Source organism: Callithrix jacchus, chromosome 18 (genome assembly GCF_049354715.1).
Source record: "Callithrix jacchus isolate 240 chromosome 18, calJac240_pri, whole genome shotgun sequence".
NCBI lineage: Eukaryota > Metazoa > Chordata > Mammalia > Primates > Cebidae > Callithrix > Callithrix jacchus.
The window spans coordinates 18,031,447-18,058,855 of NC_133519.1; the positions used below are offsets into that span (position 1 = coordinate 18,031,447).

General features: G+C 42.7%; 1 protein-coding gene across 1 annotated transcript; it reads right to left on the reverse strand.

Annotated features, from left to right (window-relative positions):
- Positions 1-1,491: 1,491 nt before the first annotated feature.
- Positions 1,492-27,409, reverse strand: FCRL1 (Fc receptor like 1). The gene is made up of 11 exons (XM_008984661.5): positions 27,295-27,409; positions 12,990-13,010; positions 9,753-10,019; positions 8,280-8,567; positions 7,819-8,097; positions 7,366-7,482; positions 6,296-6,323; positions 4,848-4,936; positions 4,559-4,630; positions 3,778-3,809; positions 1,492-2,029 (listed from the first exon to the last, which is right to left on the reverse strand). The coding sequence occupies exons 1-11, from the start codon at positions 27,323-27,325 to the stop codon at positions 1,958-1,960; spliced, it is 1,296 nt and encodes a 431-aa protein (XP_008982909.3). The 5' UTR covers positions 27,326-27,409; the 3' UTR covers positions 1,492-1,957.

Consider the following 27,409-nt stretch of genomic DNA (forward strand, 5'->3'; position numbering starts at 1 on the left):
TAATAAAAATGGGCCAATTCCTCAAGAAGATATAACACTTATAGATTTATAAGCACCCAATATCAGAGCACCTAAATATATAAAGCAAACTGAATTGATATGAAGGGAAAGATCAACTGTAATATAAATATAATAATAGTAAAATTCTTGAGTACTCCACTTTTGACAATGAATGGATTGTCAACATCAATACATTCCATAGGCTTTCTTTATCCCTTTTCATTGATTTTGCTCCTCTGACTGCACATTTCAAATAACCTGCCTTTGAATTCACAGATTCTTTCTTTAGCTTCTCATTTCTGCTGTTGATGCCTCTATATGCCTCAGACACAAAATCAGTAAAGAAACAGCACATTTGAACTCCACTTTAGACCAAATGGACCTAACAAACATCTACAGAACATTCCATTGAATAGTAGCAGAATAGATATTCTCCTCAAGTACATAGGAAACATTCTTCAAGATAGATCATATGTTAGGTTACAAAATAATTATTAATAAATTTAAGAAGATTAAAATCATATCAAGCGTCTTTTCCAACCACACAATGTTATGAAACTAGAAATAAGAACAGGAATATTGTAAAATTTATAAACGTGAAAATCAAACAACACATGAACAATCAATGGTTTGAAGAATAAGTCAAATAGAAAATTATCAAAATTTCAAGACAGATGAAAATGAAGGCTGGCCACGGTGGCTCACACCTGTAATCCCAGCACTTTGGGAGGCCGAGGCGGGTGGATCACGAGGTCAAGAGATCGAGACCATCCTGGTCAACATGGTGAAACCTCGTCTCTACTAAAGATACAAAAAATTAGCTGGGCATAGTGGTGAGTGCCTGTAATCCCAGCTACTCAGGAGGCTGAGGCAGGAGAATTGCCTGAACCCAGGAGGCGGAGGTTGCAGTGAGCTGAGATCGCGCCATTGCACTCCAGCCTGGGTAACAAGAGCGAAGCTCGGTCTCAAAAGAAAAAAAAATGAAAATGAAAATATATTCTAAAATTTATGACATGGAGAAAAAGCAGTTCTAAAAGGAAAATTTGTAGCAATAAATGCCTATATTTAAAAATAAGAAATACCTCAAATAAACAAACAACCTAACATAATGCCTCAAGAAACTCGACAAAGAAAAACCAATTAGGCCAGAAATTAGTAGAAGGAGGAAAATAACAAAGGTTAGAGCAGAAATACATAAAATAGAGACTAGATAAAACAATAGAAAACATCAATGAAACTAATGGCTGGTTTTTGAAAAGATAACCAAAATTGACAAACTTTTAGCTAGACAAACTTATAAAAAGACCCTGTCTCAAATAAAAAATAAAATACAGACTTCAAACCATATTACCACAATTTCAAAAATGTTGTGAATAAAAGAAGACACACCGTATTCATAAAATGTTTAGAGGCTGTAATAGATAGTTTTGGATGCAGTGTGGGTTGGCCTGTATATACAAAATATGTCAAATTAAGTGTAATCACAATAACTTTTTATGTAACTTTGTTTTAATTATAAATTGGTAACAATGACTCAAAATAAATAGAATCATATTTTAGGTGGAAACTTGGCGATCCATGTAAGTGGCAGGGCTGGGGTTCTGCGTTGCCTGAGCAGAGAAAGCACTTAGACCTAATGATGGGCACAGCTCTCTCTGCTGAGAAGTCCTGCAGGATCACGAACCTTGAGTCCATGTGCTCTAAGCTTCACTGTGCCTCCACCCCAAGATCCCAATTTCTTTTATTCCATCTTGTTTAGTCTTGTAAACAGAGAAGCATCATTTGACGTGTTCTCAAAGGAGGCAGCAGGAATCTGGTTCCTATAACAAAGTTCCTGTTGGAGAATGGGACCCGGAAGAGATATACCAGAAAGCTGATGCTCCAGGATCTCTGAAGAACATATCAGGTCTGAGGCTTGGTGTCATGGATGGTTTTCAAAGCAGAATTTTCCATAACCTTACACAGCGTCTTCATAGTCCACATCTGTCATGTTTGCTTTCCTCGGCCTGGCATAGATGTCTAAGGAAACCTGGAAGCAAAGGTTAGGACTAGAACAGGAAGTCAAGCAAAACAGGCCCCCGCTGCTCCTCTTCCCCAGTCAGTTTGATGCCTCTTATCATGGCACACCATACAGCACAAAAATCAGGGCCTCTTGGAAAAGTGTGGTCCAAGACCAGCATCCTCAGAGTGCCTGTATCCCACTGGTGGACTAAAAAGATGCTCCTGACAAGCTGCAAACATGCAAACATACGATGCCTTCCCTCATTCTTTTTTTTTTTTTTTTTTTTTTTTTTTTGAGATGGAGTTTCGCTCTTGTTACCCAGGCTGGAGTGCAATGGCGCAATCTCGGCTCACCGCTACCTCCGCCTCCTGGGTTCAGGCAATTCTCCTGCCTCAGCCTCCCAAGTAGCTGGGATTACAGGCGCGCGCCACCACGCCCAGCTAATTTTTTTGTATTTTTAGTAGAGACGGGGTTTCACCATGTTGACCAGGATGGTCTCGATCTCTTAACCTCGTGATCCACCTGCCTCAGCCTCCCAAAGTGCTGGGATTACAGGCTTGAGCCACCGCGACCGGCCTTCCCTCATTCTTATGGGCCATTGTTAGGGAGGCCCACGGGCTGTCATTTTTTAAAAGGTTGTCAGATTTTGTGTTCATAAACTAAATTTGGCGCGTCACTGGAGTTTGCCAAGAAGTTGAATTTTGTCCTGAGATACTTGGCTGCCACTCTACCCTAGACAAAGCTGCAAAGCACCTACTGCTTTTGCACACGTGCTCAGAGCTGGAATGTCTGCAGTTTTCAGAGACATTCTGAAAATGTATCATTGGTGATATCTTGGATTATTCCAAGTTAACTAATTACTAAGTTTTTTTTATTTGGCCTCCTTTCCCTTTATTGTATCACACACAGTAGCATGAGCAAAGTTCTTGGAGTCTTATTAAACTCCAAACAAGAATCTTATTTTCAAATCATTTTTTATATTGTCATTGCCCAGTCCTCCCTGGTAGGGGCAGCGCAGTGAGGGAAAGCCCTCACTTACTGAGCACTTACTATTTGCCAGGCCTTACGGCCGATTACTAATTTCTTTTTGAGACGGAGTTTCGCTCTTGTTACCCAGGCTGGAGTGCAATGGCGCGATCTCGGCTCACCGCAATCCCCGCCTCCTGGGTTCAGGCAATTCTCCTGCCTCAGCCTCCTGAGTAGCTGGGACTACAGGCACACGCCACCATGCCCAGCTAATTTTTTGTATTTTTAGTAGAGACAGGGTTTCACCATGTTGACCAGGATGGTCTCAATCTCTTGACCTCGTGATCCACCCACCTCGGCCTCCCAAAGTGCTGGGATTACAGGCTTGAGCCACCACGCCCGGCCCCGATTACTAATTTTTAATGACACAAATTGCTATTAGCTTAGCTTTGTTCAGTATTAATTTAGTTGCTCTGGGTTGTTTGGCTAACCTTATAGCATAAAGTGATGGATGTACAGCTCAACAATATTTTAGGATAAAGATTCTCGAAGAAATAGAATTTTTAGACTAACTATGCACTGCAGTTTAACTAAAGATCATTCATGTGTCCATTGCTAAAGTAATGATGTTTGTAAGCCTCCAAAATTATTGTTGTAACTATGTGTTTTTACCTCCATTGCGTGGGGAGGTAGCAAAGGGTAGATCATGGGATTTTTGCTCTTTCTAAGTGGCTATAATTTAAGAAGTTTGAGAACCAGACCCCAGAGGAAAGAAAGAACATGGAGAAGAGAACAATAAAGACTCTTACCTTGTCCTTCCTATGTGCCCCCGGGGTTTCTGCTGTAGAGAAAAGGTAAGTGATGTGAGATTCCACTTATATTTAAAGTCTTTCACTAAACTTGTGTTACTGAAGGACTTTAGAAAGCTTCTTTCTCTCCCATCTATTTCCCATGTATTGGTTTCCATTCATTTTTTCTGTCTTGCTTTTCTGTTTATCACAAATATTATTCCCTTAGTAGCCAGGGGAAAATTTGCAGCCTGGGACTGGAGGGGAGGGGGTAAGTAGGCCTCCTATGCCAGTAGGGGCCTTTATACATCTCAGCTATTCTGGGGCCACCATGTATAGGATGGAACAAGAGCAGCAGCTAGGCAGCTGTGATGGGGTTAAGAGGAGTGTGTCAGGCTTACTCAAAGAGGGAAGGCAGAAGCCATCACCTCTGATGCTGCCACATGATGAGGAGAAAGGCATAAAATGTAGGCCTCACAACGACACCTTGTCGTAACTACATGTTTTTACCTTCATTGTGTTGGAAGCAGGGAAGAGGTAGACCATTGGATTTTTGCTTTTGCTAAGTGGCTATAATTTAGGAAGCTTGAAAACCAGTCCCCAGAGAAAAGAAAGGACCTTAGCATCAGCTCTGGGCTCTACTCAAGGTAGCTCCAGACCAAAGGACAGCCTCCAAGTACACACAGTGATGCTCACAGCCTTCTGCTCTGAAGAATGCTGTTCTCTGATATGCACAGCCTGATTGTTCTCTTGGTTCCAGGAAAGACAAAAGTCAGAGACAAATTTATTCCCTATGTCTCACCTGCTGCTGATTCCTGCTCCTGCTGGTTATAGTACACCAACGAATAAACCTCATCCCCACTTACAGCATTCACTGCAAGAGAAGGAAGGAGACATCATGACACAGCCCCTGATTCCTGTCTTTCAAATTACTTCCTACCATCCACCAGTCATGGCCATGAAGACAGATGAGTCTTTGTAGCAGAGGCTGGGACACAGCAAAGTCAGGTTTGGGAAGCAGATTAACATCCTATTGTCCCTTCCCCAGCTTGCTCTACCAACTTTGGCGTGGGTCATTTGGGAAGGCTCACCATTTTCATATACAGGCTGTAGCTGCACTGGGGTAGGTGAGTTTGAGTTGAGGTAGGTGAACTCTTGGGGTACAGGGCTGGGAAGGCTCCTGCAAACACAGAGACACATGTTATTTATCTGAAATTGCATCCCAAGTAATGCAGCTATCACACTGAAGGAGAGAAGCCTGTAAGAAATGGTCCTGAGCAGAACACTGAATTATGGGGAAATGAGCAGCTAGAAGGCACAGCAGGGTGGTATGAGCCCTGGCCCTGTGCACAGGCTGAGTGGGGCACTGCAGAGCAGGCACCAGAGGGTAACTCCATGGGCGTAAGGTTCCTGTCTGACTGGCTCACTGTGGTACTGCCCATTCCCGGAATAGTTCCATTCACATCATGAGTGCTCCCCAAATATTAAATGAATAGATATTGACTCATTCCAGACAGAGAACACTTTGCTGGGCAGAACAAGCAACTTGAGGAAGGGACAGAAGAAAATGGTTCTTCGTGGGCAGGTGCCAAAGAGTGCTACTCTGATTTGAAAACAATATGTGTTTATCGTCGGCATAAATGATAATACGTTATTTTAAAAAGTCAACTAAATTGACTAAATATTGGTATCTCTAGATGGAAGTATTTTAAAGAATATTTTCCTCCTCTAAACATCTAAAGAACTTCATGAATAACTGTTCAGTATGTTTATTCCTGTCTGTCTTACATTCCAGAAATGTGCATGTATCTTACCTCCCCTAAAATACTTTCAAACTCTCAAGAGCCTTTTATATTTCACACCTCTTAGCACTCAACAGAATGACTTACAGATCCTCAAATATTGGTTGATTGATTGAATTAATGCATGATCCTGCTGAAAGCAATGTGATTTTATTTACTCATTCATTCATTCGTTTATATTTATTTATTTGAGACAGAGTCTCGCTCTGTTGCCCAGGCTGAAATGCAGTGGTGCCATCTCAGCTGACTGCAATCTCTCCACCTCCCGAGCTCAAGCGATTCTTGTCCCTCAGCCTCCTGAGTAGCTGGGACTACAGGTGTGCACCACCACCACTGGCTAATTTTTTGTATTTTAGTACAGACGGGGTTTCACCCTGTTGCTCAGAGTGGTCTGGACTCCTGAGCTCAGGCGATTCACCCTCTGTGGCCTCCCAAAATGCTGGGATTACAGGCGTGAGCCACCGTGCCTGGCTGCAATGTGATTTTAATATCCTGCAGGGGTGTGGAGGGAGGTCAATAGGAACAATAATGAAAAGATTTATCATTAATGTATGAAATCTCCAAGAAGGGAAGTGACAGTGAATTGTTCAAAGTTGCCAGTAGGAGAACTCAGGAGTGCACTTTGAGTATAATAAAATAGGGAAAATAAAAGAAAGCTGAGGAGAGAACAAATCTAAATCTATTGTTAAAATCTATTTTTCTGCATTATTGGCACATATGGAGAAAACAGGCCTCACCTGAGTGGATCCCTGGCTGAACGTCCTCCTGCAAGACAAACAAATGAGCATACACATAAATGGAGGAACCTCACTGTCAGTGCTTTTGCATACCCTGTGCAGGGCTGTCCGCCATGCTCAGATGCCCACTGTGGGTGCCACTGTGTGCCCAGAAGACATCCTGGCAGTCACTTACAGAGCCTTCGTTTCACAGACAGAAACTCAGGTCCTGAGTAATTAAGTGAGCTTCCCCCAAAGCCAATTAGTACCAGATCCAGGACTTGAGACCCAAGTCTCTAAACTCCTACATTTATTGTATGTTTTGGTTTTGTTTTACAACCACACCACGCAATCTTATTGTGACATAAGTCCTTGGAGGCAGGTGCTGCCACAATGATGCTATAGATGGCGTGAGGTACCGAAAGGTGTCAGAAAAGCTTGGAATTTAAATGCGAATCATAGTGTCCTCTCTCGCCTTGTCTCCAACTTCCTCAGTGAACAGGAGACCAAGGTTAATTATATAAATAAATATCTAATTACCAGTTGTGATAACGTGTGAATCTAATAACTTGAATTATTAGTAATTCTCTTCATAATAGAAGAGAACCACTGTAGGCTGTGCAGGCCAGGCGAAGCCTGCTGGACAAAATGACATTTCAGGGGAAAAGTGAAAGTCCCAGCAGTAAGTAGAATGTGTAGAGAAGAAAAAGCACGTGACAATACTCAAAGGTGAATCAGAATTGATGCACGGACTTTCGTACTGGGAGAGAGTCGGGATAGCTGGAACTGCTAACCGTATTTCTCTTCTGTGGCCAGTTATTTTGAATAGTACATTTCTGTATAAAAATGTAATCCCAGAAGCACAAAATATCACTTGAACCTTAATGAATAGCACATGGCGGATGGAGAACTTTACGAAACTTTACGCTATGTTAATGGACACCATTCCTACCTGCTGGCGTTGTGGGCAGATTCACAGGCAAGGTGACTGCCAGCACGTACATCTCTTGCAGTACACATGTCACAATTCAGCCTATTTCAGTGAAAACAAAGATCACGGTAACAAAATGCCACTCTCCTTAAATACTAACCTATTTTTCTTTTGAGTCCATAGCAAAATAATAAGGCCACGGTGACAGGTCCAAGGGTGCCGAGCAGCCCCTCAACGACTCTTGAGGTAAGATGATTGCTTCTGTCTCCTGTAGGCACTAGAGGGAGAGACTTGTGCATGATCTGCTGGGAGGAAGGGCTTGGGGCTTAGAGAGCAGACATCTTGAGTGTGGGTTGTGCCCAAGGTCTGCTCTTCCAAGTGGGGATTTATTTATTTGTCTAGGGACTTGTGGCTTATCACATTTATGAAAAGAGAAGAGCGGCACCCAAACTTAAGTTCTCCATGCCTCTCGGATACATCACTCATGATAGCATCTCACCCAGAAGCCCCAACTTTGGTAGCACACCCCCAGAAGCATGGTGGCATCAGCAAAACTCTCCCAGGATGCTGGGAAGGAGACATTGACCGAGACAGTCCAGAGCCTGAGCTATACCTGTGAAGTTGAGTGTCACCACTTCACTGCGCTGGGCCCCCAGGCCATTGTTGGCCTCACAGGAGTAGTTTCCAGAATGTTCTGCAGTCAGGGAGAGGTTGAAGGAGGCTCCTCCTCCAGAGGGGGCCGAGCTGCTCCCGAAGGTGACATCCTCATGATAAAACCAGTACAGTATTGGGGGAGAGCCTCTCCGAGCCTCACAGTGAAGCTCCAGCACATCCCCGACCACAGCCTCAGCTCTGGGAGCCCTGAGCCTGAGGACAGGGCGAGATACGGGAACTGAGGGAGATAGTAGACTGTAAGAAAATGTCTCTGACAATGCAGCAAACTCATAATCCCTGCCCACCGATGCTCAGCCCCACTGAACTTCCTCAGCATGCGCCAGGAAACTTTGTGTGCCCCAGGGAAGTGTGGAGCCCAATTTGAGACCAGCTGGCCGAACGGAGGGTTGTGGCACTTACTTCTGACAGTGATGCTCACCAGCCCACTGGGGCTGGGATCATAGCCATTTTCAGCTACACAGTAATACTGCTCAGCATCACTCTCCCTCACTGTAGGGATCTCATACTCTGCTGTCAGTGAACGCTGGGTCTTTGTCTGAAGGTTTAAACCTTTGGCCCCTTTGTACCAAAGGAAGGTGATATTTCCTGTGCCCAGAGCAACTGAGCAGATGAGGACCAGCCTGTCTCCCTCCATCACCTGTCCTCCTGGGGGCTGAGTCTCCAAGCTCACATCAGCGACAGGGATTCCTGTATGAACACAAGATGACAAAGGAAGGCCCTGAGTAGGGAGAGTTTCAAAGATAGTAAGCAGATGTGACAGTCCTGAAAGCAAAGGCCATGAGTGAAGTCAGTGATGTATATACCTTAATTTGGGTGAGAGGGAGGGGGCCTGCTGATTGTTTGGGTTGATGATGGTAGGATAAGAAAGACACCCTAGTGTTACCATAGAGGGTGTAGCATCACCTCTCTCCCTAGAACATTGTGACTTCCATTACCCTAATCTCTCAAACTTTCATTTTTTCAAGGCACAATAGTATAGTGAAGTGATCGTAAGTCCAAATTGTAAATCAAACTGCTTTATTTGAAGAGGGGTTCCAACTCTTTCACTTGCTGTGTGTGCTTGATCAAATTACTCGACTTCTCTGAGATACAATTTCCCATCTGTAAAAGAGAGCTGGTAATGATGGTTATCTCCTGCAGTTGGATGGTTCAATTGCACAATATCTGTGAAACACTAGGATAGAGCCTGCCATCTATAAACTAAACTGCTCAATGATTATTGTGGTGGTGCTGGTGGTTCAGTTTCACCAGTATTGAGTTTTTAGCAAGTGTGGGAGAGCACAGCCTTTTGGAGGTATTAGACGTTTGCTTCACGGCACCGTAGAATGGGAGAGGATGTTGGAAGTCTCAACACTGATGTGGAATAACACGATGAATTACAAAGTACTCTTTTCTATGTATTTTTTTAAATCAAGCCCCAGCTGCCCTTCCATAAGCCCTGCTCCAGTAAGCTATTCTACACATTCCTTCCACAAAGCCTTCTCTGAGCAGCCCGGTCCTATTTCTCCCTTCTCTGTAGTCTTTGTCAACAGCCAGGCCTCCGCAATGCAGCATCGCGTATTTCACCCTGGTTATTCGGAGTGCTGGCTGAGCATCAGCTTCGTGTAGTCAGGCAGCAAGTATTGTGCAGCTCTTCCCCCCACACCCTCCAGCACAGTGAAGACACACAGTAAGGGTTCGTAAGTACTCTGTTTGCCTGAATCAAAACAGAGTGAATAAGGGAAGATCCCCTAAGGATCCTGAAAATAAGAGAAACTCAAAAATATGTTTCAAACAGCCCCTCCTCTTACAGAGCTAGAACCCATTAGGATTAGCCTCTTGCCCCTGCCCTTCTCAGCCAGTAGGGGGCATACTGACCCCACTGCCACTCACTTTGCACGTTTATCTGGGATCTCGGGCTCCTCAAGACTTTGGATGTCGTTGTCTGTGCCTCGCACCAGTAAGACCCTGAATCTTCTTTCCACATGGCGGCGATCTGGAGCTTGGGGGAGCCGCTCCAGCCTGGGCCCAAGGCCCTGGAATCTCTGAAGAAGCAGAATTGGAACTGGGCATTTGACCTCTGTAGAGAACGCATCTTACAGGTCAGGGTCACCGGGCTCCCCTCTGTGGGGCGGGAGGGGCTGGCTATCAGCAACAGCCCTAGAGAGAGGAATTAAACACAAATGTTTAATGGGGTTCAGAGTTTCTGGTAAGAGGCACTTTGTGTCTCAGCACTTCAGACAAGACTCAAAGAAACAGTCAGTGGACACACAGGCCACCCAACATGCCTCCACCACCCCCTGGTGCCCGTGGGCTTTCCTTTGCCATGAGCTCAGCCTGCTCACCCCTGGCACGTCCTGCCCCTGTGCAGCATTATCTTTCAGAAGGCAACCGTTACCTTTGACTTGGACCTTATTATTTTTTGAAGTTTCTGTTTATAAACTAAAAACACCTTTCTTGAAGCCAGCCTAGTAATACTGAAGACTGTCTCTGGAGTTGGCACTGGAGATGGTGAAGCTTGACGTTATATTCAAAGTGAATATATTTCTTTTATCCTGGGAAGCCATTTTCATTATCTTCATCTGTTCCCTTTCCCCTGGCATCTCAGAACCACACTATCTTTTTCAAAAACAGAATATGGGACCTGCAGGGTCGATCTGTCCAGGAAAGACATAGAAGAATCCAGTCCCCTCATTGCTGACTCTGTCCTGCCCCTATTATTGCTATTTCTCTTTGAATAAATGGGGCGTATTTCCTTGGGAATGCCCAGTACCCACCATCTACACAGCTCAGCTCCCTTGATCTGGGGCTTCTGCGCAAACCTCTGTAGAAACTATGATCTAGGGAGCTAATTTAATTCATACCTTACACCTCAGGGATGTGTCCCTTTGGAGTGTTAGGGCTCTTTTCTTTTTCTTTTTTCTCCTTTTTTCTTTTTTTCAAGACAGGGTCATGTTCTGGCTCTCAGGCTAGAGTTCAGAGACGCAATCTCAGCTCACTGCAATCTCAACCTCCTGGGCTCAAGCAATCATCTCACCTCAGCCTATCCAGTGGCTGCAGCTACAAGTGCATGCCACCAAGCCCAGCTAATTTTATTTATTTATTTGTAGAGACGAGGTCTCATTATGTTGCTCAGGCTAGTCTCGAACTTCTGGGCTGAAATGATCCTACTACCTTTGCCTCCGAAAGTGCTGAGTACAGGTATGAGCCACCACTCCTGGCCTGGGACTCTTTTCTGGTGATAAAGGTGGTTAAAGTTGTGCCCTGCTCTCTCCTCATCTCCCCAACTTGTAGCCCATAAAGATGTCACAATCCCTAATAGCTATGGGCTGTCTGGGCATTTGCTTATTCAGCTCTCAGAGCCTCTGCCCCTTGGAAAATGTTACACTTTCCCTAAGACAAAACCTCCTTTCTTCACCAGATGAAAATGACAAGTGTTTTGGATTACTAAGGGGTGATTCCTAGTTCAATATCTGTAAACTCTAAGCTTTTCTGTTGAAATGTGCTTTTTTAAAAAACCTTTTAAACATCAGTTTCATCCATATATTTTCTTTGTCCTGAGACATAGAATATCTTAGAGTCACTGTCTTTCCTTGGAAAACTGTAGTACCCAGGAGACTGACCAGTAGTACAGCTCTTGGAGCTAAGCAGGACAATAAATAAAAAAGGCATTTAGGCCAGGTGTGGTGGCTCATGCCTGTAATCCCAGCACTTTGGGAGGCAGAGGTGGGTGGATCGCCTGAGGTCAGGAGTTCGAGACCAACCTGGCCAATATGGCAAAACCCCGTCTCTACTAAAAATAGAAAAATTAGCCAGGCGTGGTGGTGTGCATCTGTAGTCCCAGCTACTTGGGAGGCTGAGGCAGAGGAATCATTTGAACCCAAGAGGCAGAGATTGTGATAAGCTGAGATCGCACCACTGCACTCCAGCCTGGGTAACAGAGACTCCATCTCAACAAAAAGGGGGCAGGGGGGCACTTGGGCATCTGTAGCCCACTTTTCTCAATGGGGCTAGGGTGGTGATGAAGTTGGACACTGGACAGGGCAGACTGCAAGGGTCTGGAGCTCAGTCTTACAGCTCAGAGCTTGTTTCAGATCGTTCTCCGACAGCAGAAACCGCCTGGAAAACACCTGGTGACAGAAAGTTGGTTTCCTCATCTTTGATATGGCTTTGGATTTCTGCTTAGGCTGGGACTGGGCACTTGAGTTAGGGGTAAAGATGACACCAGACACAAGGCATGCATGGTATTAACACAAGTCGTGAGTCAGGCTTGGACAACCATTAGGTAAGGAACCTGGAAGGCTAGATTGATTCGAAATCTCTCCGGCCACAGGAATTCCTAGTCTTCCCTAGTTGCACTTGCAGCCTATGTTCTTGGGGTAGCAGAGCAATCTCTGAACTCTGCAGCTAGTATTTAATGTACAAGATAGCAGTCCTCACATTTTTAACATTGAGCGTGATCTTGTGTAGAGTCCTCGGTGGGGAGAGGAATTCCCTACTCTCCTCCTCTGGTAAAGGTAAGGCTTTGAATCAGGATCAGAGCAATGAAGTAAGTTTGCATAAACCGGAGTCCGAAAGAGAAAATGAGCTGGGGCAACAGGTGTGGCTGCAGAGGAGAGTTAAAAAGAGGAAGGAGGCAGCAGTACTACTTTATTCCACACATGGCTGGAGGATTGACTCTAATGTTCTCCACGGATGCGGGATTTTGGCATTTCCTTTATCACCCCTGGTGACACACACAGCCTTGGAGCACAACTGAGAATGGGAGCTCCTGAGGCTGGGAGGACAGAGATGCTTCTAGCATTAATCTTCAGCATCTTTCTTCCTTGTGTAAACAGCATCTCCCTCCCTGTGCTGGGACTTCCCAGAAATAAGACTGTGTTCTTGAGAAGGTCAGAGCAAGACCTGTTCACCCCGCTGAGCAGACACGTGTCAGGTGCAGAGGCTGATGTAAAGACAGAGCAGCCCAGGCCCAAGGGAGCCACTGATGTTTGTACACCTCAGCAGCTGTCACCCTGATATGTCTTGGGCAGGGAGGGGCTGATAAGACAGCAGTCCACAGGCCTCTTGTGCTGACCTAAGTAGCAAAATACCCACAGACCCTGAAGAATAAAAGGAAGTGCAACTCACCAGTGGGTTCACAGAGTGGAGCTAGGAGAGAATGTAGCAGAGATCAGTACAGAGCAGCAAATCCCACACATCTACAAAGTTTAAATCCTCTGAGAGATTCCCCAACACCACCTTCCATCCCTTGTGCCCTCCCTGCATCTCTCTCTTCCTCCCTCCTTCTCTCTCTCTTCTCCCCTTCCTTCTTTCATCTTCTCTTCCTTCCTTCTTATCTTATCCCCGCTTCTCTTCTTCTTTCTCTCTGCTCCTTTCCCCGCATTTCACATCACTCACAGAGCTCCTGCCCGCAGAACCACACATGGATCTTTTCATGATCATAAAGTAATTGCCGGTAATTTTCGTTGTCTGTGATTAGGAGATGGCGTCTTTGCCAACTACCTAGCAGCTCCCTCTTCAAGCTCCTCCTTCCCACTCCCACCTCCTCCTCTCAAAAGTCTTGAGGATCCAGCTTTGGACTCACTGTCTTATGGGAACAAGAGTCAGGCAAGGAGAGTGCAAAGCCTCGGACTCCAGGCGTGGAGAACCTTTGTTCACCAATTTCAGTTCAGAGGAGGCATAGGTCCAAAAAAGAAATTCAGATTTCTCCAAAACTTCTCTTCTATCCTGAGGAGTTGACCATAATATTATGGCTCAATGATCAAAAAATAATAATTTGGGGGAAAATGCAGACTTTGAAGCTGGATGACACAGATCTGAGTACTGGCTCTTCCCCGTACAAGCTGTGTGGCTGTGGGGGGTAATGCATCACCTTTCTGTGCCTTAGTTTCCTTGTCTATGAAGTACAGATAACAGTAGTACTACCTCATGGAGTTTGTGTGAAGATTAAATAAATTCATATTCTTAAGGAACTTAGACTAGTGCCTGGAATTTACTTATTCGGTAAACATTGTGTCATCATTATTATCTATTTTACTCAATCTTGGTTTGAGATACTTCTTAGGTTAATGGTGAGAAAAGTATCAATAGGAGATAGCATAAAATCATATTTTATATATTTATCCATACAACAAATAATCTGAAATGCTCATTATATGCCAGACATGGAGTGGAGGGAGTGAACATGAACGACAATCTTGGATGTCAAGAAATTTATATTATAGTGAGAGAGAGTCCGTTTAAAAATAAGTATATAATTTTTTTTTGAAGGGTGATTGGTGCTGTAAGAAAAATAAAGCAGAGAGGGCGGGGCGCGGTGGCTCATGCCTGTAACCCCAGCACTTTGGGAGGCCGAGGTGGGTGGATCACGAGGTCAAGTGATCGAGACCATCCTGGTCAACATGGTGAAACCCCGTCTCTACTAAAAATACAAAAAATTAGCTGGGCATGGTGGCACGTGCCTGTAGGCCCAGCTACAGGAGATTTGCCTGAACCCAGGAGGCGGAGGTTGCGGTGAGCCGAGATCGCGCCATTGCACTCCAGCCTGGGTAACAAGAGCGAAACTCCGTCTCAAAAAAAAAAAAAGGGAAAAGAAAGCAGAGAAATAAGATACAGAACATCGTAAAATCTTAACTGTTTAGATAGATTAAGATGGAGTCAGTAAAAACCTAAATGAATCAGGAAACAAGTCTTCTGAATATTTGGGAAAGAGCATCCCTGGCAAAGAAAACAGCAAATGCAGGTATCCTGAGGATGAAATTAGCTTGCACCAGGAGGAAAGAAAAGGCAAGGGGGCCTGGAGCTGACCACGCAAGGGGGCAGGGTGTAGTTATCAGTGTCTGGGAAATAGAAAAAGTCCAGTCACGGGCACTTTACGGACTTGTCAACAGTTTCGGATTTCATTCTAGGTGTGATGGGGAGCTATGGACAGTTCTTACTTCATCTACAGTATCGCTCTGACACTGTGAGGAAAACAGGATACACGTGCAAGAAAGCAGGGAGAGCATTCGTGGGAATTTAGTTTAGGAGAGTAAAGATGGCGGCTCAGATTAGACAGTGCTGGTGATAGGAAGGGGTCAGACGTTACCGTAAACTCTGAAAGTAGAATTCATTTAATCCATGGCTTATGGATTAAATAGAGAGTGCAAAAGAAGAGAGAAGGGAATTAAGTCTGACCCCTAGATTTTTGGCCACAGCAACTGGAAGAATGGTAGTGACATTTGGAGAAGTTGTGGGGGGAAACAGGTTCAGTTTTGTGGAGGTGGTAATACAGCTGGAAGATGAAGAGATCTGCTTGCGTTTGAGATGCCTGTTGAACACCGGATGCATGTGAAGCCTGAGATGATTACTAAGATGTCTGTTACACGCCCCAATGCAGTCAGTACATAAAAGGTGTTTAAAAGAGAGGGCAAAGCTGGAGAAATAAGCTTGCATTTAACCTTAAGGTGGCGTATGAAGTGACATAATTATATAACTTGGGGAAGTGAGCATGGATGAAGTCTAGGCATCAACTTTGAGAAGGTCCAATATTTTGAGGTCAGCAAGGAATCAAAGCCAGATGCAGTAGCTTATGACTGTAATGCCAACACTTTGGAAGACTGAGGAGGGAGGACTGTTTGAGGCTAGACGTTTGAGACCAGCCTGGTCAGCAAAACAAAACTCTTGTCTGTAGCATATATATATTGAGATGGAGTTTCACTCTTTTCACTCAAGCTGGAGTGCAGTGGCACAATCATGGCTTACTGCAACCTCCACCTCTCAGGTTTAAGCGATTCTTCTGCCTCAGCCTCCCAAGTAGCTGGGATTATAGGCATGTGCCACGACACCTGGCTAATTTTGTATTTTTTTTTCTTTAATAGAAACTGGGTTTCATCATGTTGGCCAGGCTGGTCTGAACTCCTGACCTCAGGTGATCCACCCACCTTGGCCTCCCAAAGTGCTGGGATTACAAGTGTGAGCCACCGTATCCGGTCAGAAAATTGTTTTAATTAGCTGAGTATGGCTGCATGTGTCTCTGGTTCCAGCTACTCAGGAGGCGGAGGCAGGTGCATCACTTGAGACCAGGAATTAAAGGCTGCAGTGAGCCGTGACCATAGCACTGCACTTCAGCTGGGGCAACAGAGGAAGACCTTGACTCTAAAAAAAATTAAACAATTTAGCAAAGAGACTGAAAAGCAGCAGATACTGAATTAGAAAGAAAACCAGCAGAATATAATATTCCAGAAGCCAAGTGAAAAATGTTTCCATAAAAAAGAGTGATCAAATGGCCCTGAGAAATTGAGTAAAATAAATTAAAATTGACTCCTGGATGCAGCGACATGAAGATAGTTGATGCTTTTGCAAGAACAGTTTCAATGGCGTGGTAAGGATGAAAGATCGATTTAAGTGGGTTCCAGGAAGAGTGAGGAAGAACTATAAGGACTTGGAGCAGTTTACCAGGGGTTAGGAATGGGGAACGATTTGATTATAAGGAATTGAAGGCACAAGGAATTTTTTTTTTAGATGGGGTCTCGTACTGTCACCCAGGCTGGAGTGCAGTGGTGCAATCTTGGCTCACTGCAACCTCCGCCTCCCAGGTTCAAGCAATTCTCCTGCCTCTGTCTCCCAAGTAGGTGGGACTACAGATGTGCACCATCATGTCCAGATAATGTTTGTATTTTTAGTAGAGATGGGATTTTACCATCTTAGCCAGGCTAGTCTTGAACTCCTGACCTCAAGTGATCCACCTGCCTCAGCCTCCTAAAGTGCCAGAATTACAGGTGTGAGCCACCATCCCAGGCCAAGAAATTTTTGAAGGTGTGAAAATGTCCTGTGTTTTTATTCTGCTCGTGGTTATATGGCTCTGAACCTTGGTCAGAAATTATAGACAGTGTTTCAAAAAAGTAAATCTTAATGTATGTAAATTAAAAGTAAATTTTAAATAAATAATGAGAGGAAGTGAAGCAAAAACAGCAACTCACTGAAAACTTTATTTTTTCTCTTCTTTTATTTTTTTAAGATGGGATCTTGCTCTGTCTCCCAGGTTGGAGTGCAGTGGTGCTATCAAGGCTCACTGCAGCCTTAACCTCCTGGGCTCAAGTGATCCTCGGACCTCAGCCTCCCAAGCAGCCGGGACTACAGGAATGTGCCACCATGCCAGGCTAATTGTTTGTTTTATTTATTTATTTTTTGTGGAGATGAGATCTTGCTATGTCATCCAGGCCGGTGTCAAACACCTGGTGTCAAGCGATCCTCCTGCCTCAGTCTCCCTAAGTGCCGTGATTACAGGAAGGACCGCACCTGGTACACTGAAAACTTTATAAAGGGAGACAGAAGAAATAGTGTAGTAAACAGAAACCTATTCCTATTAGTTGAAGAGAATAGACATTGTCAGTGATGTTGGCAAGACAGCTGATTAGAAGTGTCTATTACTCATCCCCTTCCCCCCAAAAACAGACTGAAACAATAAGGAAGCAACTACATTTTGACTGCATTGTCTACAGCAGAGCACTGAAGTACACACAGCAGGAGAGTGGCAGAAACCTTACGGGGCCCAGAAACTCAGGATGGCTGCATAAAGAAGGGAATGGAGCACCTGCCTCTGCAACCCTGTCTCTTCAGTCAGGATCAGCTTGGAACCCAGGCTGGGATTCGGTCCTAGGAGGGGCTTTTCCCTGAAAACAAAAGGTAAAGAAGTCCCCAGAAGCCCTGATTATATCTGTGGACACTGGTAGTCTTTGTTGCTGGAGAATCCTGCAGTTCTCACAGCCCCTCATTCCAGTTTTGGAAGCTGCCCAAAGTTCATATGGGTGCGCTATTCTAGAGAAAGAGCCCGTACTGTGGCTCCTCCCAGCCCCGTGACCCAAGCTACTACTACTGCTACACAGCACCGTCTTGAAACGAGTGTGTTCTGTTCTTGGGGCGGTAGTCACTGCATCTCTTCATCCTCGCGGCTTCACCATCATTGCATCGTGCTCACACACAGTAGTACACCATTTACTAGCCAAGCCGCCCAGCTTCCTAACCCATGCGAACAAGCTATCCAGGAAGCACTCCATTTTCTCCATCCTAATGGCTTCAGTGCCCCAACCCAGGGACTCGAAACCTAGGCTCAGTGAGATAGCTGTGATCCTGTCACTTGAGTCCACAGTCCACATGACATTCTGCCCTGCCAAGGACTAGGCAGTCCCGCCCAGAGGGGAAGTCAAGCCTTATCCAGAAAACCAGCCATGTGCCTGCCTCCTTGGCATATGACCCAGACAGGCATCTTGCCCTTAGGGAAGTCACAGCTGAGCCAGCAGACCAATTGTGTGCCTTCTTGGTGTGAAAATCATCCTGGCACCTCACCCCTAGGGAAACACAGCACTTGCCAATCTGTATTATTCTGCCCTTCTGGGTCAAACAGCCGAAGTGTTCTACCAGGATCTGAACTAGCCCTCTGGAGCCTGAGCTGCTGACGCAACCATCTCCTAGGGGAGTGAAGCCAACATGCACTGTTCCCTGCTCTCCAAAGCCCAATACACACCTGCACACTATTACCATTCCCAGGTCTTTGCTGTTGCTACAGCTGGCATCACAGAGCTGGGACCACCACTACTGTGTCCCACCACTCCAGGGGCCAGAGTCACCACTATGTAATACACTCTTTCCTGGTGCCCAAGTTGCCACTGTGCTCCATTGGCTTGTAGCTATGATCTGCTTCCCAGTGTCTGAGCCTTTGGAACACCCTTTATCCTTAGAGCCATGACAATGCTGTGCCTTGACCCCTAGGGTCAAAGTCACAGCTAGAACCTAGCCCCTTGGGCCTGAGATACTGAGGAGTGCCTCAGAGTCACATTCTTTGGCTTGGTGGAAGAGCTGTGTCCATCTATGCCTAAGACAGTGAACCTGCATCTGGGCACAAATGCCAACAAGACACTGAGTGCAGAACCACAACCACCTCAAGCATCTGTGCCCTGAAACACAGTATTACCATGCCTGCCTGTGACCCATGCCAGGACCAACAGCAAAAGAGATCCTCTCAGGAATGAGGGTCTACGAGGAAAAGAACAAGAAGATTCCTAAAGCTCTTGCCTCTGAGAACTGTAACAATCTATCTTGCCACCCCCACCTCCACAAATTCCTACAGCCTGGGCCACTGAGGCACACACAAGCATTGCTGACATTGATTACTGCTGAAGAAATTACACAGAGACCACACTACTATCCTCACCTGAACCAAAGCCAGTGCACCCTGCTCAGCTAAGAATGCATCTCTGCCCTACAATCCATCTGCAAGTGAAAGTCTTTTGTTATAAAAAGCCACTCTATAAAACTGCACGAGGTGGCTCTTCCACCAGATGCACAAATATTAAAGCAGGGACACGACAAACATGAAAAAGCAAGGAAACATGACCCCACTAAAAGAACACAATTATTTTCCAATAACTAACTGGAGATTTATTAATTTCTTAACAAAATTCAAAATTATAACCTTTTTTTAACTCTCACAGTTGTGTTGGAGGATATTCTTTGTATCATATCTTTGTCTTTCTGAAAGGCAAAGATATATCCTTTCAATTTTTTTTTTTTTTTTTTGCCTGACACCACATTGGGCTAATTTTGATATGTTTTTACTATTTTACTTTAACTTCTAGGGTACATGTGCAGAATATGCAGGATTGTTACATAGGTATACACATGCCGTGGTGGTCTGCTCCATCCATCCCCCTCATCACCTACATTGGGTATTTCTCCTAATGTTATCCCTCCCCAATCTCCCCACCCCCTGCTATCCCTCCCCTAGGCCCCCACCACCTGCCCAACTGACCCAGTGTGTGATGTTCCCCTCCCTGTGTCCATGTGTTCTCATTGTTCAACACCCACTTATGAGTGAGAACATGTGGTGTTTGGTTTTCTGTTCTTGTGTGAGTTTGTTGAGAATGATAGTTTCCAGATTCATCCACTTCCCTACAAAGCAAGTGAACTCATCCATTTTTATGGCTGCATAGTATTTCCTGGCATATATGTGCTACAGTTTCTTAATCCAGTCTATTGTTTATGGGCATTTGGGTTGGTTCCAAGTCTTTGCTATTGTAAACAGTGCTGCAATGAACATATGTGTGCATGTGTCTTTATAATAGAACGTTTTATAATCCTTTGGGTACATACCCAGTAATGGAATTGCGGGGTCAAATGGTATTTCCATTTCTAGATCCTTGAGGAATCACCACACTGTCTTCCACAGTGGTTGAACTAATTTACACTCCCAACAGTATAAAGTGTTCCTATTTCTCCACATCCTCTCCAGCATCTGTTGTCTCCAGATTTTTTAATGTCTCCTGATTTTTTAATGGTCATCATTCTAACTGGCATGAGATGGTATCTCAATGTGGTTTCGATTTGCATATCTCTAATGACCAGTGATGATGAGCATTTTTTCATGTTTGGGCACATGAATGTCTTCTGAAAAGTGTCTGCTCATATCCTTCGCCCACTTTTTGATAGGGTTGGTTATTTTTCTTCTATGCACATAAACCAGTAAATCTAGAAGAAATTTTGTATTATTAGAGTACCAGAAGGAAAAGATATAGAGAAAGTTATGAAAGGCATATTTGATAAAATAGTAGCTTAAAACTACTCAAGTCTTGAGATGGATATGGGCAACCAAATCTATGAAGCTCAAAAATCCCCAAACAGATTTAACCAGAAGGGGTCCTCTCCAAGGTACATTATAATCAAACCGTTAAAGGTCAAATACAAAGAGAATTCTAAATACAGCATAAACATCAAGTCACACATAAGAGAATTCTCATAAGAGTATCAGCAGATCTATCAGCAGGAATCATGCAGTCCAGGAAAGAGTAAGATGATATATTTAAAGTGCGGAAAGAAGAAACTTACAGCAAGAATACTATACCCAGAAAAGCTATCTTTCAGAAATAAAGGAGAAATAAAGTCTCACCCACACAAGTAAAAGCTAATGGAATTTAAGACCACTAGATCAGCCTTAAAGTAACTGCATAAGAGACTGTTTCAACCAGAAGCGAAAGGAAAATAATTATTACTCCATGAAAACATGTGAAAGCATACAATTAACTAATAGAGATAAATTGAGCATCAAGTTCAGAAAAATCTCACTACTGTAATGGTGATGTTTAAATCTTTCAAATCTCTAGTATGATGGTTAAAAGTCAATATAGTTAATAATAACTATAGTTGCAATAAGTTGTTAAGAAATACACAACGTAAAATGTGTAATGTAAGTCAACAAAAATATAAACTATGGGGCAATGGTAAATGTGTAGACCAAAGTTAAGTTGTTATCAGCTTAAAGTAGTCTATTATAACTATAAGATGTTTTATATAAGCCTCATGGTAGCCACAAAGAGAAAATTGACAGCATGTATGCAAATGAGAGAGAAAAGAACCAAAGCTTAGTGCTACAAAAAATCCACAAACCACAAAGCTAAACAACAAGAGAGAAACAAAGGAATGAAAGATCTACAAAACAATTGGAAAATACTTGACAAAATGGCAGGAGTAAGTTTTTACCTATCAGTGGTAAGCCTGAATGCAAATAGATTAAATTATTCAATTAAAAGATATAGAGTGGCGGTATGGATTTAAAAAACAAGACCCAACTATATTCTGTATTTCTATATTTGCCCATAAGAAACTCTACCTGTAAAGACACACATAGAAAGTGAAGGGATGGGGGCCGGGCGCGGTGGCTCACGCCTGTAATCCCAGCACTTTGGGAGGCCGAGACGGGTGGATCACAAGGTCAAGAGATTGAGACCATCCAGGTCAACATGGTGAAACCCCGTCTCTACTAAAAATACAAAAAATTAGCTGGGCATGGTGGCGCGTGCCTGTAATCCCAGCTACTCGGGAGGCTGAGGCAGGAGAATTGCCTGAGCCCAGGAGGCGGAGGTTGCGGTGAGCCGAGATTGCGCCATTGCACTCCAGCCTGGGTAACAAGAGCAAAACTCTGTCTCAAAAAAAAAAAAAAAAAAAAAAAAAAAAAAAAAGTGAAGGGATGAAAAATAAATACCATTAAAATAGAGAACAAGAATCGCTATGCTCATATGTGATATAATATAATTTAAGTCAAAAACTATAAAAAGAGACAAATAAGGTCATTGTAATGATACAGGGGTGACTTCATCAAGAAGATATAACAATTTCAAACTTATATACATCCAACACTAGAGCACCCAAAAATATAAAGAAAATATTATTAGATCTAAAAGAAGATATAAACTGCAATATAATAATAGTAGGGGACTTTAACACTCCACTTTCAGCAATGGAATACCATCCAGAAAGAAAATCAATAATGAAATATCATATTTAAACCACACTCTAGACAAAATAGACCTAATGGACATTTATACAACATTTCACCCAGTAGCTGCAGAATTCACATTTTTCTCAACTGCACATGAAACATTCTCAAGGATAGATCATATTTTAGAAAACAAAATGCCTTAAATTTGAAAAGATTGAAATCATATGAAGTATCTTCTGATCACAAAGGTATAAACTTGAAATCAATAACAGAAGGTACTTCGGAAACTTCACAAATATATGAAAACTAAACCACACGCTCCCAAAGAGCCAATGAGTCAATGGAAAATAATTAAAAGAGAAATTTTAAAATCTATTGAGACAAATAAAAATGGAACCACAACATACCTAAATCAGTGAAATATAGCAAAAGCAATTCTAAAAGGGAAGTTTATAGCAATGAATGCCTATATCAAAAAAAGAAGAAAGATCTAAAATAGGTGACCTAACGTTTCACCTCAAGGAACTAGAAAAACAGGAACAAACTCAGCCCAAAATTAGTAGAAGGAAGGAAATAATACAGACCATGGCAGAAATAAATGAGATGGAGACTAGAAAAACAATACAAAAGATCAATGAAATGAGTCAGTTTTTAAGAAGATAAACGAAATTGACAAACTAGCTAGACTAAATAAGAAAAAAAAGAAAATTCAAACAAATAAAATCATAGATAAAAAAGGAAACATTACAACTGACATCACAGAAATACAAAGGATCATAAAAGACTATTGTGAACAATTATATGCCAACAAATTGGTAACTTAGAAGAAATAGATAAATTCATGTACACATATAACTTTTCAAGATTGAATTATGAAGAAATAGAAAATCTGAACAGACCAATAACAACTAAGGAAATTCAATCAGTAATAAAATGTATCCCATAAAAAAAAAAAAAAAAAACCCTAGAACCCGATGGCTTCACTGCTTATTCTACCAAACATTTAAAAAACTAATACCAATTCCTCTCAAATGATTTCAAAAAAATTAAAAGAAGAAAACACTTCCAAACTCATTCTAAGAGACCAATATTTATTTGATGCCAACACCAGACAAAAACACAACAAAAAGAAAACTACAGGCAATATCTCTGATGGACATAGATGTGCAAATTCTCAACAAAACACTAGCAAACCAAAATCAACAGAACGTTTTAAAAATTCATTTACCATGATCAAATGGGATTCATTTCAGGGATGAAAAAAATGGTTCGACATGCAAATCCATAAACATGATATATGACATTAACAAAAGCAAGGATAAAAACCACATGATCAATACACGGGCAAAAAGCATTTGAAAAAATTCAACATTCTTTCATGTTAAAAACTCTCCTAAAATTAGGCATGGAAGAGATGTACCTCAACATAATAAATGTCATAGACGACAAGCCCATAGCTGGTGTCATACTGGGGAAACACTGAGAGCACTTCTCTAAAATCTAGAACAGGAGAAGGATGCCCACTTTTGCCATTTCTTTCTTTCTTTCTTTCTTTTTTCTGAGTCGGAGTTTCGCTTTTGTTACCCAGGCTGGAGTGCAATGGTGGGATCTTGGCTCACCGCAACCTCCGCCTCCTGGGTTCAGGCAATTCTCCTGTCTCAGCCTCCTGAGTAGCTGGGATTACAGGCACGCACCACCATGCCCAGCTAATTTTTTGTATTTTTAGTAGAGACGGGGTTTCACCATGTTGACCAGGATGGTCTCGATCTCTTGACCTCGTGATCCACCTGCCTCGGCCTCCCAAAGTGCTGGGATTACAGGCTTGAGCCACCGCCCAGCCCACTTTTGCCATTTCTATTTAACATAATACCGGAAGTCCAAGCCAAAGTATTAGCCAGGAGAAAGGAAAAAAAAGGCATCCAAATTGAGAAAGAAGAAGTTAAATTGTCCCTGATGGTAGATGAGATAATCTTATATATAGAATACTCTGGACTCCACCACAAAAGTTTTATCTAATAAATGAATTCAGGGAAGCTGCTGGATACCAGATAGTTAGATAGATGATAGATAGATTGATTGATTGATAGATGATAGACAAATTAATAAATCAGGAGTGTTTCTATATACCTGCAAAAGAAATTAAGAAAAAAATTTTATTCACAATAATTATTTTTTAAAAAATACTTAGGAATAAATTTAACCAAAGAGATGAAATAGCTCTACACTGAAAACTATAAAACATTAATGAAAAAATTGAAGAAGATGCAAATAAATTGAAAGATATCACATGTTCATGGATTGGAAGAATAAATGTTGCTAAAATGTCAATACTACCCAGAATCCTCTACAGATTCTATCCAATCTCTATCAAAATACCAGTGACATTGTTTACAGAAATAGAAAAAAAAATCCCAAAATTTGTATGGAACAACAAAAACAACAACAGCTCAAATAATCTTGAAGAAAAAAAGCTGGAGGTATTACACTACCTGACTTCAAAACATACTGCAAACCTATAATAATCAAAACAGCATGGTACAGGCATAAAAACAGACACATAGACCAATAGAACAGAATAGAGATCCCAGAAATAAATCCACACATTTATAGCCAAGTGATTTTCAACAAAGATGTTAAGAATATACAATGTGGAAAAGACACAGTCTTCACTAAATAGTGTTAAGAAAACTAGATATCCACTTGCAGAAGAATGAAATTAGATTCTTATCTCTTACCATAGACAAAAATCAACTCAAAATGAATGAAAGACTTAAATGTATGACCCTAAACTGAAACTTCTAGGAAAAAACATGGGGGAAACTCTATGTCATCAGTTTGGCTAGTGATTTTTTTACTATAACCTCAAAAGCAAAGCAATGAAAGCGAAAATAGACAAATGGGATTACACACAACCAAAAGATTTCAGCATAGTAAAAGAAACAATGAACAGAGTGAAGAGACACCCTAAAAAATAGGAAAGAGTATTTGCAGTCAATACATCTGAGACAAAGTTAATATTCAAAATATACAAGAAACTCAAACAACTCAATGGTAAGAATACAACCCTGTTAACAATGGTCTAATTCTCAGAAGAAGACATGCAAATGGCCAACAGGTATATGAAGAAATGCCCAATATCACTAATCATCAGGGAAATGTAAGTGAAAACCACAATAAAATATCACGCCATACCTGTGAGAATGACGATAAGCAAAAAGACCACAGATAACTAGTGTTGTCAAAGATGTGGAGAAAAGAGAATCCTTACATGCTGTTGGCGGGACTGTAAATTAGAAGAGCCATTTTGGAAAACAGTACGGAGGCTCTTAAAATATAAAAAATTGAAATACCATCTGATTCAGCAATCCCACTGCTGGGCATGTATTTGGAGGAAATGAAAGCAGCGTGTTAAAGAGATATCTGCACTCCCACAGTTACTGCAGCAGTATTCACAATAGCCAGGACAGGGTCAGTGTAGATGCTCATCAGTGAGTAAGTGGATAAAGAAAACGCAGCATCTATACCATTCAGCCATAAAAAATGATGAAATCCTATCATTTACAACATGGGTGAACCTGAAGGGTATTATGTGAGATGAAATGAGGTAGGCACTGGAAGACAAGTACTGCACTGTCTCACTCACGAGAGGCTTGGGTAGTAGCGGGGAAGGAAGAATGAGAAAGTGTTGCTCAAGGGATATATAATTACGGTTAGATATGGAGGAGTCCAGAATAGAAAAATATAGAGAGACAGAAAGTAGATCATGATCGCATGTGGCCAGAAGATAGAGGGGTGAGGGTAGGTGAGGGGTTGGAAAAAAATTGGGAATGCCTGCTAGGCGGTGGCTATGGAGTTCTTCCTCGGGTGATGAAAACATTCCAAAATTGATTGTGGTGACAGTTGCAGCTGATCGTGGTGACAGTTGCAGCACTCTGTGATTTTAATAAAAACCATTGACTTGTATAGCTTAAATGGGTAAACTGTATTATATGCAAATAATATTTCAATAAAGCTGTTTTTATAAAAGGTATTATAGCATATTTGTAGGAATAATTTAGAATGAAGAAACATTGATGATGGAACAAAGTTTTTGAGAAAGTAAGAGGCTCATGGGTTCAATGCACAAGTGGAGCAGTCTTGCCATCATCAGAATGAAGGGCAATGTATTCGTGGTAGGGGAAGAGAAGGCAGCTGCTATGAATGCAGAGGTGAGTGGGTCAACAGCAATAGAAAGATGAGAGTTTTCTTCTGGCTGCTTTGATTTTCTCAATGAAATATGAAGCAAGATTATACAATGAAAGTGAACAGGGAAGTTTGAGGTGACAGGGTAAGTCATGCCATAGCCATCATGGAGCAACATGGGCTATGAGCAAGTAGGTTGATTGTCTGGCACTGCTCTTGGCTACCTAAGATTCGGGGGTCCTACACTTAAAGGGATAAGTCATCAGGGTCGTGCCTTAAAAAAAAAAAAATCCCATTCAGCTGTTTATGCCTGGGAGTGAAGCAACCAGAAGGGCGTATGAACCAGGAGAGTGCTATGGGGGAAGACAGATGGGGGCGTACTCAAGGGAGTGTTGTGGTGGGGAGCTGCGGAATTTGAGCTGAGTGCCGTGAGAAGGGAGCACATGAAGTGTACTCACCGAAAATGGTGACGTGGTCCTGGAGTGATGGAAGACACGCTGGAGACAGAGCGTGGGAGAAAGTGAGCTAGGAAAACGACGTAGTTGGGGGATGCATGCTGAGAACAAAGGAGTGATGACAAGTTCTAAGGTTTGACGATGGGAATGGAGAGTCAGAGAGAGATAAAAGGAAATAATGTTGATAGTAAGAAGAGCAAGGAATTCAGAGGCTAAAAATTGTTATACAGATGATTTTTTTTTGCAGCTGTTGAAAACACTGAGAACAAAGACAATTATTGATGGAAGGAAAACGGTGAACACTCCCTATGCGATAAAACTAAAATAATAGTTTTCTTTAAAATTCTGGCTTCTTGAAGTATCACAACTTTTTTGCCTGACCCGAGCCCCCAGTGGAAGTAGAGATCTGAGCATCCCTGAGCATGACCTGACAGAACCTTAGCCCTGAGAAGTCCTTACAGCTCTTCAGGAAGCCGAGCCCAGGTGTGATCGCATCCCACAGCCTGCCCTGTGGTGAGGGTACGGGATGAGTCGTCCAACTCACCACAGATCAACAGCAACAGCCTCAGCAGCATGAGGACCAGGTCAGGGATGGTACCTAGAGATGCCTCTCATCAAAAAAAGAATGCACCTCAGAAGTCGAGCGGCAGCAGCTTGTC